The following is a 14,401-nucleotide window of genomic DNA, read 5'->3' as shown; positions in this document are numbered from 1 at the left end:
CTCCCCCTCCCCCCCTTACATTCCTTCTCTCAGACGAAAGAAAAATGTACCCATTTTTGCTAAACACGAAATATGAGTCTTCTCAATGTCTTATGACATGATTGAAATACAAGGCCTGATTTTTCTCAGACCAGGGCCTGCCAAAGTTTTTTTGATCATTCCCTGCGCCAGTAAAACAACGTTGAGCAAATAGCCCAATTAATATATCAATATAAAAACATACCGCCATCAATATGTAAATATATAAAATATCAGTATTTTTATATTATATCTAAGTTACATAATATATACTTATATTTTATATCTTCACATTATATACATTCACTTTGTATTAATATATTCCATTGTTCCATATATCATAAAATATGCACAAATATCAAAGTCTTAAAGATGAGCTAAAGATAGAAAGTTTTATTTTTAAATACCTTGCTAATTGTGGTGGCTTTGTGCTGTTACTTGCGACAGTTTAAGGCATCCCACATATTTAGGGCGAGGCTCACTGTTAATGATACTGGATGTAAATCTGTAGCTCAAGTGGTCTTGTAAATAATTTCAGGATATCTTGACTGACGTCTGATCCTATCTGACTACTTTGGCAATGATTTTATCTCATGATGTGGATGACAGAAATCCTGCTTAGCAGGACGGGTGTCAGCTTCCCCATTTTCGTGGGGGAAAGCTTCAAACTTTTTCGTTTGCCAGGCTTGCAGTACTTGTATCATCTTAAGATCATCGCACTTTGGTAGTAATCTTTTCAGGACATTTATCCATTTTGTGAGGGTCATTTTAGTCACAATTCTATCATAAAATGTATACATTCACATAACTGGGGCCAGCAAGTGTATTCTGTTGTCGGAAGCTCGAGGCAAGGGAGCCAGGGTGCCCCTGGGCAGCAGAGGCCTCTCCCTCCTCTCAAGAGAACGCCTGTCCCTAAACATCACTGTATGTCATGTTCTACTTCCCGAGACCTCAGCCTTCGGGAGATGAGGAGGGGGATCCCAGGGAAGCTGATCCCAGCTGCTAATCCCAGGGAAGCTGACCCTCTCTTCTGAGCTAGTTTGGCCTGAGAGGTGATGGGGGGGAGGGGTGATGTTCTGGAAGCAAGGAGGGGGAGGGGCTGGTAAGAGAAAGCCCAGCCAGGGCCAGAACAGCAGCAGGCAAGGCCCAGAGCCTCCTTCTGCTCCTGCCCATTTGGCAAAATCAAAGCAGGAGCAGCGCTCTGGGCACCCGGAGCTCGTTAACAGGCCTTCCACCATATGGATTCTGGGCGTGTTTCCCACTGGCAATATGGTGTCCATTCGCCGCCACAAATGACCACAGCTCATTCCTGGCCGCTCCACAAAGACTTCTCCTTTCACGTGATGGCTCCCCAGGGAGACTTCCTCTCCGGGGTGGATGGAGAGATGAGGTCACTGCAGTTCTCCTGCATCTTCATCTCCACCCTGCCATGCGCCTGTCGGGTCGACGACTCCTTTGTATGTGTCAGGCCTGCTGAATTATTGGGGTCCTCCTGGGTGCACATGAGCCCTGAGCGGTCCAGACACCTCATCTGGACATTCCAGGCTGCTAATCAAGCACTTTGTCATCTCAGCCGCGGCCCATGTGTGCTGTGCTTTGATGTGGTACTGCGGATGTGGGAACACACCCACTCTGTGCAGGAAGCTGCGTGCCAGCCAGCCCCAGCTCCTCGTAGGTACCCGGGCACACAGGCAGGTCCTTCGGGGGGCTGCTGTACCCTGAGCCTTTACTTGACTGATCCTCTCCAAGCCTTAGCCTCTATATCCTTCCCTACCGCTGCATCTACCTCTGGCCGTGGGAAGGCATCCCTGACCCTCTGACTGGATTACGTCCCCTTGCTATGTGCTCCCAGGTTTTCTTTCTCTAGAGAGCACTTACCACATTGCACCGTAATTTCTAGTTTTTATGTATATATCCCTTAATTTTTTGAAGTTCGAGATTTTTGCCTGCCATCAATTCTGTTTGCTCTGTGCATGCCACAAATGATGGGACACCGTGGGCTCACAATCATATCCAATGAATAGAAGTTTGCTAATATTACAGTATCGGCAAGGGTGTAGAGAAACAGTCACTTATGCCTTTTGTGGGAGTATCAATTGGTGTATACTCTTTAAGGGACAATTCGGTCGTGTCTGTCAAGATTCAGATTTCATTCAGCAAAGTATTTTTTTGAGAATTATCCTACACATATACACACACATATGTGCAAAGAAATAAATTCAAGACTATTCACCGAAGCGTTGGTTATATAGCCAAAGACTGAAAACAATCTAAATATATTATGATACACTTATGCATGGAATATTACACAGCCATGAAAATAGGGAGCATGTCAGTATGGGCTGACATGGACTAATCTCCAAATATACTGATATTTCAAGCAAAGTGCAAAGCAGTTTGTATATAGTAACTTCCAGCTTTTCTTTCTTTCTTTCTTTCTTGATGTATACATATGCTTGTATATGCTATGCTTGTACATGCATAAAATACTGGGTGAATAATACACAGTAAATTGAAAAAAAGGTTTTTTTTTCTGGAAAAGATACTAGGGCAAGGTGGGAGGTATCATTCATTTTCACTAATATCCATTAAAAAACTTTTTTTTACAATGCTTAAATTATTTTTTCAATTAAAAAGGTTGATTAAATGCAACATAATGAATATGAAACAAACTAGATATTGTTGAATGAATGGATGTTAACACTGGGATTTTAAATATGGCTGTGTCCTGCTAAGCTTGGGAACAATTAGAGCATAGAAGCACTCCCTCAGGGGTACCAGAAATTGCTTCACTTGAAAAAAAAGGGAGTCATCACCAGCAGCGCCCTGTGGAGGTACTGCCAGCAGAGGGTGCCCCAGCTGGGACAAGGACCAGGCAGGCTAGTTCCACTGCAACCGGTGGAAAGTTTCTTTGGTAGGAAGAGTAAATTCATATCTGGGGGAATATATAATGGGGCCGGAGGAGAGAATGAGTTATTAAAGAAATGATAACTGTATGAGGCTGACGCAAGCTCGTGGACTTCACCACAGCAGCAGAGCCAAGGGTTTTATTTCTGCATAGGGACTAACTGGTACAGTGGATATGGTCCTGGAGATGAGTCAACATCATTCCTGGCAAGTTACTTACCTCTTCTGGGCCCCAGTGTACTCATCTGTGCAGGATGAGTAGTAACTCATTAGGGTTATCATGGAGCATCAGTGAGGGGGCTGCACAGAGTCCTCAGGGCAGTGCCCTGGCCAATAGCAAATGTACAGTGAATGAGCACCACCTAACTGGGTGGCTCTGGGGAAACTTCCTGCCTTCTGTGGGAATCTGTTTTCTCATCTATAAAATAAAAGGGTTTGACTAGCCCAGTGGGTTTAACTTTTCTGAGTGGAAACAGCTTTGAGAAGTTGGTGAATGCTTTGGACTAGTGAGTCCAGAAACATGCACATATACTCCCCTCTCCATTTTGACATTTGCAAGCAATTTCAAGGGGTTCCTGGATTCCATGGAACCTTCTGGGGACTCAAGCTGAGCATTCCTGGACTTGTCTATTTTAACACTAATATCTTGGTCCCCATCCTAGTAACAGGATTCCAGGCCAGCTCTACAGATGAAAGCCAGATTCAGTAAGTGGGCACAAAGGGAAGAAAAAAGAAAGCATGCTTATTGTGTTCTTGCTGGCCTTGTTAGGAGTCTGTGGCTGTGTGCTTGTCTCCAGGTGTTCTCACATTATTCCTTTGATAACATACCAGGGGCTTAGAGAGGTTGAACTTTTGGCTGAGGTCACACAGCTTTCAGAAGGGATTACACAATACACCAGTACGGAATGGAATGTATTGGCAGTCTCTGTACTGGGCTCTGGGTATAGGGTAGGGAATGAAATAGTTTAGGTTTCTATGATCCTGGGGTTTTCATAGTCCAGTGCGGGACACAGAAGCCAAAATTTCTGTAAATCCTCTTTCTCTCTCGGTGATCAAGTTTAGTGGATAGGAGGCTGAGGTACTGATTAAAGGAAGATGGGCTATCAGGAAGGGGCTCTCTGAGGAGGACATGGCATATATGGAAGGAAGGAGATAGCCTTTTAAGGGGTTGGGCGATGGGGAGTGCTCCAGGCAGGGAGAAAGCCCTGTGATGCAGGAAAGAGGGGTCTATTTGGTGGACTGAAATTGGCCAGTGATGCTGGGGCATAGTGGATGAGGGGAAAGGTTGCAACATAAGAAACCGAGGAGGTGGGCAGAAGCCAGGTCACATGAATCTCTGTAGGCTGTGCTACAGAGTTCCAATTTTATTATAAGCAGTCTCGGGTACTGGAAGCATTGGAAGGCAGCACATATAACTTAAGTTCTGAAAATCCTGGCTGTTTGGTGCAGAGTCAATAGTTGAGAAGTGAGAAGAAATGTCTTTATTATCTCAGTGGTACTCACAGGGATTGGTACCAGCCTTTGGGATGTTTTAGAAATTGGGTTGACAAGATAATGGTGCTGGGCTCTGTTGGTATTGAACAGCTGGGACCCAGGCATACTACATGTTGTGAAACGAATGAGATATTCCTCCCCAGTGAGGAATCATAGTACATCTCATCTAACTTCTGGATATTCCCACAGGGTATGAATGGAGGTGGAAAAGTGGCTTTCTAATTAACTGAGTCTAGATCTTAAATCCTTTTTTTTTACATATTGTTAGAAGGAAAACCACAGGCACAAAATGGTGTCACTTGTGCCCAAACCGGTGGTCAGTACATAATCTAACTGCAGTTGCAACTTCCCCCAGAAATGCAGTCTTAATGGGTAGAATTTTATAGCAGGTTTTATAGCAGCTGGGACCATCAGAGTGGTTCCCTACACGGGAGCAAGGAAAACATTCCTTCTGTAGGTCTTCTAGAGTGGTTGTGCCTGCATCTTTACATTCTGAAATTATTATTATTATTATTTTTACAGATTTTATTTATTCATGAGAGACACAGAGAGAAAGGCAGAGGCACAGGCTGAGAGAGAAGCAGGCTCCATGCAGGGAGCCCGACGTAGGACTCGATCCCGGGTCTCCAGGATCACACCCTGGGCGGAAGGCAGGCGCTAAACTGCTGAGCCACCCAGGCGGCCCCTCTGAAATTATTTTGTTATTAATCAATTCCCTTTTATTTCTCCTTCACACTATATCATTGCATTGATTTTTAAATTGTAGGTGGGTCAGTGTGTTAATTATCCAAGAATTTCATTTCAGGATAGGAGGGGGCATTGCCAGTCTTTGCTCGAAAGTGTGTCTGGGTCTGAGCCGTGGAGAATCCCTGCTCTATTTTCTGCAGCATGTGCTATCAGTAGCCCACATTTAAAGAGGAGAAACTGAGGCTTGGAGAGGTTGAGGGACTTGCCCAAGGTCACACAGTCAATGCAGGAGTGGAGCCCAGGACTCAAACCCGAAGTGGACCTTTCAGAACTGGACCTTTCAGGACTGGGCAGTGCTGCCCTGGGGACCCGGGGACTCGGCTCTCTGGAGCTCCCTGTGCCCGGGAGCGCTTACCCGACCGAGCTCCTTGTCTTCCAAGGCCAGGACTCCTGTGCTCTCTGTGAACAGCTTCACCTTCACAGCAGGCAGTGCGTGGGTGGTCGAGAAGTCACCCTGGGTGCCCCAGCTGTGGACAGAACCAGAAAGGTCAGCGTGGAGCCCTCTGTCTTGCCGACGCCTAACTCAACTGCCTTCTTCCCAAGCAGGGGGAATGCAGGGTTAACCCGAGGCGGCACTGGCTGTCACATCCCCCTCCCGTCGCCTCCCCTCCAAAGCTGCCAGAGTGACAAAAAGTGTTAATTAACTTGTTAGGCAAATGCAAGACAGATGCTCAGAAAGTTGCCACGGGTCTTCACAGAGCACTACAAGGAATCACTCAGAATTAGCATGAAATCGAGTTGGCGAGAACTTTTCCCCCTGCGTTTGTTATACTTATAAACTATTTCAGGGTCACCACTAATGTTTCCTGATCTCCTTTGAATCCCTAGTTCTTGGAAACTGCAATCTAGATTTTGAGACAGGGCTTCATTTGGTCAGAGCCAATACCTGACTTTAAAATGCGATGTCAGGGGGAGGAGCAAGATGGCGGAAGAGCAGGGTCTCCAAATCACCTGTCTCCACCAAACTACCTAGAAAACCTTCAAATTATCCTGAAAATCTATGAATTCAGCCTGAGAATTAAAGAGAGACCAGCTGGAATGCTACAGTGAGAAGAGTTCGCGCTTCTATCAAGGTAGGAAGACGGGGAAAAAGACATAAAGGAACAAAGGCCTCCAAGGGGGAGGGGCCCCGCGAGGAGCCGGGCTGAGGCCGGGGCGAGTGTCCCCAGGACAGGAGAGCCCCGTCCCGGAGGAGCAGGAGCTGCACCGACCTTCCCGGGCGGAAAGGGGCTCGTGGGGAGTTGGAGCAGGACCCAGGAGGGCGGGGATGCCCTCGGGCTCCCTGGGACAGTAACAGCAACTGCGCGCCCAGGAGAGTGCGCCGAGCTCCCTAAGGGCTGCAGCGCGCACGGCGGGACCCGGCGGGACCCGGAGCAGCTGAAGGGGCTCGGGGGCGGCTCCGCGGAGGGGGCTGCGCGGCCCCGGGAGCAGCTCGGAGGGGCTCGGGCAGAAGAAGAGGCTCCGTGCGGAGGGGGCTGCGCGGTTCCAGGAGCAGCTCGGAGGGGCTCGGGGGCGGCTCCGCGGAGGGGGCTGCGCGGCCCCGGGAGCAGCTCGGAGGGGCTCGGGCAGAGGAAGAGGCTCCGTGCGGAGGGGGCTGCGCGGTTCCAGGAGCAGCTCGGCGGGGCTCGGGGGCAGCTCCGCGGAGGGGGCTGCGTGGCCCGGGAGCGCGAATCCAACAGCGCAGGCTCCGGAGCACAGGGCGCCGGGACACCGCCCAGGATCCCGCCTCCCCCGGGACAGGCAGAGGCCGGGAGGGCCCAGGACAGCGAGGACGCTCCTGCCCCAGCTGAGCAGATCAGCGGCCCCGCCCAGAGCCTCCAGGCCCTGCAGACGGAGTTCCTGCCGGAGCTGAATCCAGGTTTCCAGAGCTGCCCCGCCACTGGGGCTGTTCCTCCTGCGGCCTCACGGGGTAAACAACCCCCACTGAGCCCTGCACCAGGCAGGGGCACAGCAGCTCCCCCAACTGCTAACACCTGAAAGTCAGCACAGCAGGCCCCTCCCCCAGAACACCAGCTAGACGGACAAGTTCCAGGGGAAGCCAAGGGACTTAAAGAACACAGAATCAGAAGATACTCCCCTGTGGTTCTTTTTTTTTTTTTTTTTGTTTTGTTTTGTTTTGTTTTGCTTTTTGATTTGTTTCCTTCCCCCACCCCCTTTTTTTCTCCTTTCTTTTTCGTTCTCTTTTTCTTCTTTTTTTTTTCTTTTTTCTCGTTTTTTTTCTTTTCTTCCCTTTTTTTCTCTTTCTCTTTTCTTTCCTTCTTTCTCTCCTCTCTTTTTCTCTTTTTCCCAATACAATTTGCTTTTGGCCACTCTGCACTGAGCAAAATGACTAGAAGGAAAACCTCACCTCAAAAGAAAGAATCAGAAACAGTCCTCTCTCCCACAGAGTTACAAAATCTGGATTACAATTCAATGTCAGAAAGCCAATTCAGAAGCACTATTATACAGCTACTGGTGGCTCTAGAAAAAAGTATAAAGGACTCAAGAGACTTCATGACTGCAGAATTTAGAGCTAATCAGGCAGAAATTAAAAATCAATTGAATGAGATGCAATCCAAACTAGAAGTCCTAACGACGAGGGTTAACGAGGTGGAAGAACGAGTGAGTGACATAGAAGACAAGTTGATAGCAAAGAGGGAAACTGAGGAAAAAAGAGACAAACAATTAAAAGACCATGAAGATAGATTAAGGGAAATAAACGACAGCCTGAGGAAGAAAAACCTACGTTTAATTGGGGTTCCCGAGGGCGCCGAAAGGGACAGAGGGCCAGAATATGTATTTGAACAAATTCTAGCTGAAAACTTTCCTAATCTGGGAAGGGAAACAGGCATTTAGATCCAGGAAATAGAGAGATCCCCCCCTAAAATCAATAAAAACCGTTCAACACCTCGACATTTAATTGTGAAGCTTGCAAATTCCAAAGATAAGGAGAAGATCCTTAAAGCAGCAAGAGACAAGAAATCCCTGACTTTTATGGGGAGGAGTATTAGGGTAACAGCAGACCTCTCCACAGAGACCTGGCAGGCCAGAAAGGGCTGGCAGGATATATTCAGGGTCCTAAATGAGAAGAACATGCAACCAAGAATACTTTATCCAGCAAGGCTCTCATTCAAAATGGAAGGAGAGATAAAGAGCTTCCAAGACAGGCAGCAACTAAAAGAATATGTGACCTCCAAACCAGCTCTGCAAGAAATTTTAAGGGGGACTCTTAAAATTCCCCTTTAAGAAGAAGTTCAGTGGAACAGTCCACAAAAACAAAGACTGAATAGATATCATGATGACACTAAACTCATATCTCTCAATAGTAACTCTGAATGTGAACGGGCTTAATGACCCCATCAAAAGGCGCAGGGTTTCAGACTGGATAAAAAAGCAGGACCCATCTATTTGCTGTCTACAAGAGACTCATTTTAGACAGAAGGACACCTACAGCCTGAAAATAAAAGGTTGGAGAACCGTGTACCATTCGAATGGTCCTCAAAAGAAAGCAGGGGTAGCCATCCTTATATCAGATAAACTAAAATTTACCCCAAAGACTGTAGTGAGAGATGAAGAGGGACACTATATCATACTTAAAGGATCTATTCAACAAGAGGACTTAACAATCCTCAATATATATGCTCCGAATGTGGGAGCTGCCAAATATATAAATCAATTATTAACCAAAGTGAAGAAATACTTAGATAATAATACACTTATACTTGGTGACTTCAATCTAGCTCTTTCTATACTCGATAGGTCTTCTAAGCAAAACATCTCCAAAGAAACGAGAGCTTTAAATGATACACTGGACCAGATGGATTTCACAGATATCTACAGAACTTTACATCCAAACTCAACTGAATACACATTCTTCTCAAGCGCACATGGAACTTTCTCCAGAATAGACCACATATTGGGTCACAAATCGGGTCTGAACCGATACCAAAAGATTGGGATTGTCCCCTGCATATTCTCGGACCATAATGCCTTGAAATTAGAACTAAATCACAACAAGAAGTTTGGAAGGACCTCAAACACATGGAGGTTAAGGACCATCCTGCTAAAAGATAAAAGGGTCAACCAGGAAATTAAGGAAGAATTAAAAAGATTCATGGAAACTAATGAGAATGAAGATACAACCGTTCAAAATCTTTGGGATGCAGCAAAAGCAGTCCTAAGGGGGAAATACATCGCAATACAAGCATCCATTCAAAAACTGGAAAGAACTCAAATACAAAAGCTAACCTTACACATAAAGGAGCTAGAGAAAAAACAGCAAATAGATCCTACACCCAAGAGAAGAAGGGAGTTAATAAAGATTCGAGCAGAACTCAACGAAATCGAGACCAGAAGAACTGTGGAACAGATCAACAGAACCAGGAGTTGGTTCTTTGAAAGAATTAATAAGATAGATAAACCATTAGCCAGCCTTATTAAAAAGAAGAGAGAGAAGACTCAAATTAATAAAATCATGAATGAGAAAGGAGAGATCACTACCAACACCAAGGAAATACAAACGATTTTAAAAACATATTATGAACAGCTATACGCCAATAAATATCCACATGACATTTTTATGAATTAATAAATTGTGAATGGATAACTATGAATTGATAAAGTAAAAAAAAAATAAAGTGAATTTTCTATAAAAAAAATAAAAAATAAAAAATAAAATGCGATGTCAGTAGTAGTGGGGAGGTGAGTGGCCCCATTTCCTTCAGCATTCAAAGAGGAGTTGAACAGAGGAATGGATGGAGCGCAAAGAGGAGTGGAAGGTAGAAGGAGGAGAAGTGGGAAATGCCCTTCCTCGCTGGTCTGTGGGAATCTGAGCCTTAGATCTCCTCAGAGCAGATCCTGGCTTATCTAGCATCTGGGTGGGGTGCCAGGTTGGGGCTGACATGAGCTGCTGATGTGTCCCTCAGATGTGTTATCACAGAGCCCTACCATGTGTTTCATACCTGCAATCAGTGTGATCCTCCAAAAGTGTCCACTGGATTGCACTGAGCCCTTGCCCTAAACCCTTCCTGGCACCCATTCCATTGCACTCAGGGTGCAATCCAGACCCCCTGGGTGTAGTCTCCCACTTGCTTGCTCCAGTGTCATGGGCCTGACTGTTCCACCTCATGGCCTTTGCGTGTATACTTTCCTCTGTTGGCAATGCCTCATCCCACCTGGCTACCTCTTCAGAGCTCAGCTTCAATAACACTTTCCCATCCTTCGGTCTCCCTGTCCAAATGTGGTCCAGTGTTAAACCCTCTGGAACATACAGTTTGATTTTCTGCCCTAGCAATCACTGGATTTGTTATTATTTATTTCTGTGTGATTGTTCAATAGCTGAATCCTCTGAACTGGGTGTTTTTTGCTTATGTTGCATACTTAGCATAGTACTTAGCACACAGAAGACACTTAAGAAATATTTGGTGAAAAAAAAAAAGAAATATTTGGTGAATAAATAAGTGATGTTAAATATATATACTTTTACAGAACTAGGAAACAGGAATAGAAATAATTTTGTATAGAGGTTATTTTTTTCATTTTGCCTTATATGATGGCCAGTGTCCATACTGTAAAATATTTGTTTAAAGTATTATTTTCAATGACTCTGTAATATAATAATACCTGATAGGTACATCATAATTTCTTTCACCATTGTTATACTCTTGAGATTGGGCTGGAGATGACTTTTTAATTTTCATTTTTGATCATTTCCTTGGAAAACATCAATAAACATCATGCTGCTCTTACAATGCTGTAGGAATTGTGCTTATCAATGAACACTTTCAAGTTCTGAGATACTGATTCCCAAAAATGCTTTCCCCAAAGGGGGCAACCATTCTCTCATCATTTGGGAATGACTGCAAACCCCAGTGTTTTTTGCCTCCATGGGTGCCACTATTCATTTTTTCATCTGGCTTACTTTGTTTTTGGTGTTTTTGTGGGCATTTCTTTGCCTAATAGCATGCTTGGATATGTCACTCTGTGTTTATTGGTTGTATTTCTTCTTTTGTGAATGATAGAAATGACTTCTCATCTCCATGTTGCACTCAAATAAATCCTATTGACTAAACTCAAAGACATGGAGTATCTAGAGAAAGTTGACAAGATGGCACCAGAAAGATGGAGGAAAGGAGGAGCCTGGATTGGGAGCCAAGGGATAAAAGTCATTGAGGAAACACAATAGTCATGGCCAAGAAAGGGAGAAGACATGCAAGAGGACAGGACACAGAACAAGAAGCAACAGGTTCCAAACACAACAGCACAATGTTCGATGTACAGATGGTACAGATGTACAAATAGAAGTTCCTCATTTTGGTCATCAGCTCCTACAGAAAGCTCCTAAGACAGGGAATCAATTTACTAGCAAAGGCAACATGACGGGGCAGCCTGGGTGGCTCAGCAGTTTAGCGCTGCCTTCAGCCCAGGGCGTGATCCTGGAGACCTGGGATCGAGTCCCACGTCAGGCTACCTGCATGGAGCCTGCTTCTCCCTCTACCTGTGTCTCTGCCTCTCTCTCTCTCTCTCTCTCTGTCTCTCATGAATAAACAGAATATTTAAAAAAAAAGGCAACATGACAAGATATAAGGTTTTGAATCAGACACTGATTCAAATTCTAATTCAAATTAGTTCAAATTCTGGTTAGTCACTTATGAAGTGTAGGATTTGGGGCAAGTAATTAATGTCCCTGTACCTCTGTGTACTCAACTATTAAATGGCCTTGTTTTAGAGTAGTTAAATAATAAAATAGATAAAAACATAAAAAGTAAATAGCAGCGGCATTGAAAGATCATGAGAACCCATCGAATTTTGGCTACCTTCCCTCCCCGAAACAAAGATATGTAAGATATATTTTTTTGGGTTTTTTTTTTTAGATTTTATTTATTTATTCATGAGAATACACAGAGAGAGGAGAGAGACAGAGGGAGAAGCAGGCTCCATGCAGGGAGTCTGATATGGGACTCGATCCTGGGCCTCCAGGATCACGTCCCCGGTGGTAGGCGGCGCTAAACCACTGAGCCACCAGGGCTGTCCAAGACATGTAAGATATATTCTCGTAATAGTGATGGTCTCTTCTGTTTTGCGTTCCATTCAACACATATTAGGAATCTACTACATTGTCTCTTCTACTATACAGTGTAAGTAGTAAAATAGTTCTTATCATTCCCATTTCACAGATGAGAAAACTGAGAAGAAACTCAAGATCTTGCCCATTTTATTCCAGTAAATTTTGACCAAACTGACTAGAACCCAAATCCTTTAATATCCCACATTACGGCTCTCCCTGCTAATACTGTCATGATTGTCGATAACAGCATTATTAATAATTAGCAATACTGGCAAAAAAAAAAGATCATTGATTGATTCTTTGTGACTAATTATGCTAATAATCTCTTTGGGCATTTATCATGATTAGTCATGGAGATGAGGAAGATTCCTTCTGGAAATCAGAAGAGCTCTGGAATGAGATTCATTAACACCAAGCCACAAAAAAGCCTTGTTCTCAGTGCCCAAGGGGTCACCCATACTGTATCCCTATAGATACTGTTGTTGGGACTGGTTTGTAGAGTTTTTCTGGCCTGCTCACCAGGCACTAATACAGTCTGCTTGGACCCCTGCTGCTACCAAGGATGCTCGGCTTATCGCATTCAAAATGACTCAGACTGTGGGGCAGAGTGAGGCCTCTACCCTGTCAGCTGGATGGAATTCAAGCCGCTGGAAGCTGTCCTGACAACCCAGTTTATTTGGACACTCAATGGTTTTTCCTTTCCCCCAGACCTGCAGCTGTGCTTTTGGCTTCCCACCATGACCCTTGGCTCACCTCAAGTTTTTAGGTCACTGCTGAATCCCAATTTATCCATCAGATTCCAAAATGGCAGCCTGGCCCGGTGAAGCAGGCAAAAAGAAAAAAGGCTCCAGTCTAATCAGGATGGGCTATGTCATTTTAAAGGATTGTGCAAAATGAAAATGTGGGGCTCCTTCTTCAAAGAGCAGGAGAAAGTGTCACTAAAAGTACTAACATGTAAAGTCTTTCCCTTTCTCAGAGTGGTTCTTCTGTTCAAATGCATGCTCCATTGTTCTATCGAACTTTACCTAACAAACAGTTTTGAAGTTAAAATAATTAAGAATTCCAACATGGCAATGCAGAGCATTAAACCAAACATAGGTCTGAGTGTGCGCCTGTGTGGTTGCATGAGTCATAAGGCCATGAATAAGGTTCTGAGTTCAATGACACCCAGTCTGTTTAGCTGGGACTGAAGATAGGCCATGCAGTAGAAATTGGCTGTCACTGGTGTTGATATGAACCTTCACCCTTCACTATAGTCCTTGGACTTTTTTTTTTTTTTTAAGATTTTATTTATTTATTCATGAGAGACACACAGAGAGGAGGCAAACACACAGGCAGAGGGAGAAGCAGGGAACATGCAGGGAGCCCGAAATGGGACTCGATCCCCGGTCTCCAGGATCATGCCCTGGGCTGAAGGGAGCGCTAAACCGTTAAGCCACCCAGGGTGCCCTAGTCCTTGAACTTTGTGAAAAACCGCTCCCAACTTCTTTTTGTAGATGCTTCCTATTAGTAGAAGACCTAGGGAGATTTAATTATAAGCACCATTTCTTGTCCTTTTCCCCTTTGAAAACTTCCTCATAGAAACGTTCACTCTTCATCTTTTTCCAGCCACAGAGAGACCTGGCTATCTTTACAACAAATAGCTAATATTTATTCAGATTACTATGTGCTAGGCACAAATTCCTCTCTTAAAAGTGTTACTCAGACATACATGCATTCTATTTTTTTAAGTCTTCTTGGCCATCACGTGAAATGCTTATAATGAATACTCTCACAGTTACAAACAGGAAACTCAGATTCACACAGGCTATAATGTGTCCAGGATCACACACAGGAAGCAAATGGCTGTCTGACTCCACAACCTAAACTCAACCATGGCACCATATTGCCTCCCTTTCACGTTCCATCAACTCACTGCTCTGTGTCTTGATCCAGTTAAATCAGTTACCCTTGTAAACTCAAAGGGAGATTTCTGTCTCAGGATTGATGGGACCCTGGGCCACTAGAGCTTCTCAGTTTAGATTTATTTCACATGTTCAATATACTTCACAGAGGGCTACCTACCCTATAGACAAATTAGCCAGTGGTGGAACCATCAAAAGCCTTGGTCTTTTGGTGGGGCCACACATCATTATATGAATCTATTTCTCAATGTTGCATTCTTCTCTGCTCATTTCTTTTGCTTTGCTG

General features: G+C 44.6%; 1 protein-coding gene across 17 annotated transcripts in view; it reads right to left on the bottom strand.

Moving 5' to 3' along the window:
* The window catches only part of CADPS (calcium dependent secretion activator), a 465,131-nt gene that overhangs the window by 180,839 nt on the left and 269,891 nt on the right, over positions 1-14,401 (bottom strand). For all 17 annotated transcript variants that reach the window (XM_038565968.1, XM_038565965.1, XM_038565963.1 and 14 more), the window contains exon 7: positions 5,522-5,633. In XM_038565968.1, the coding sequence (XP_038421896.1) occupies positions 5,522-5,633 (112 nt within the window). The remainder of the gene's footprint in view (positions 1-5,521; positions 5,634-14,401) is intronic.

The sequence above is a fragment of the Canis lupus genome, chromosome 20, assembly GCF_011100685.1.
Source record: "Canis lupus familiaris isolate Mischka breed German Shepherd chromosome 20, alternate assembly UU_Cfam_GSD_1.0, whole genome shotgun sequence".
Lineage (NCBI taxonomy): Eukaryota > Metazoa > Chordata > Mammalia > Carnivora > Canidae > Canis > Canis lupus.
This window is presented reverse-complemented; position numbering and strand designations above follow the sequence as displayed.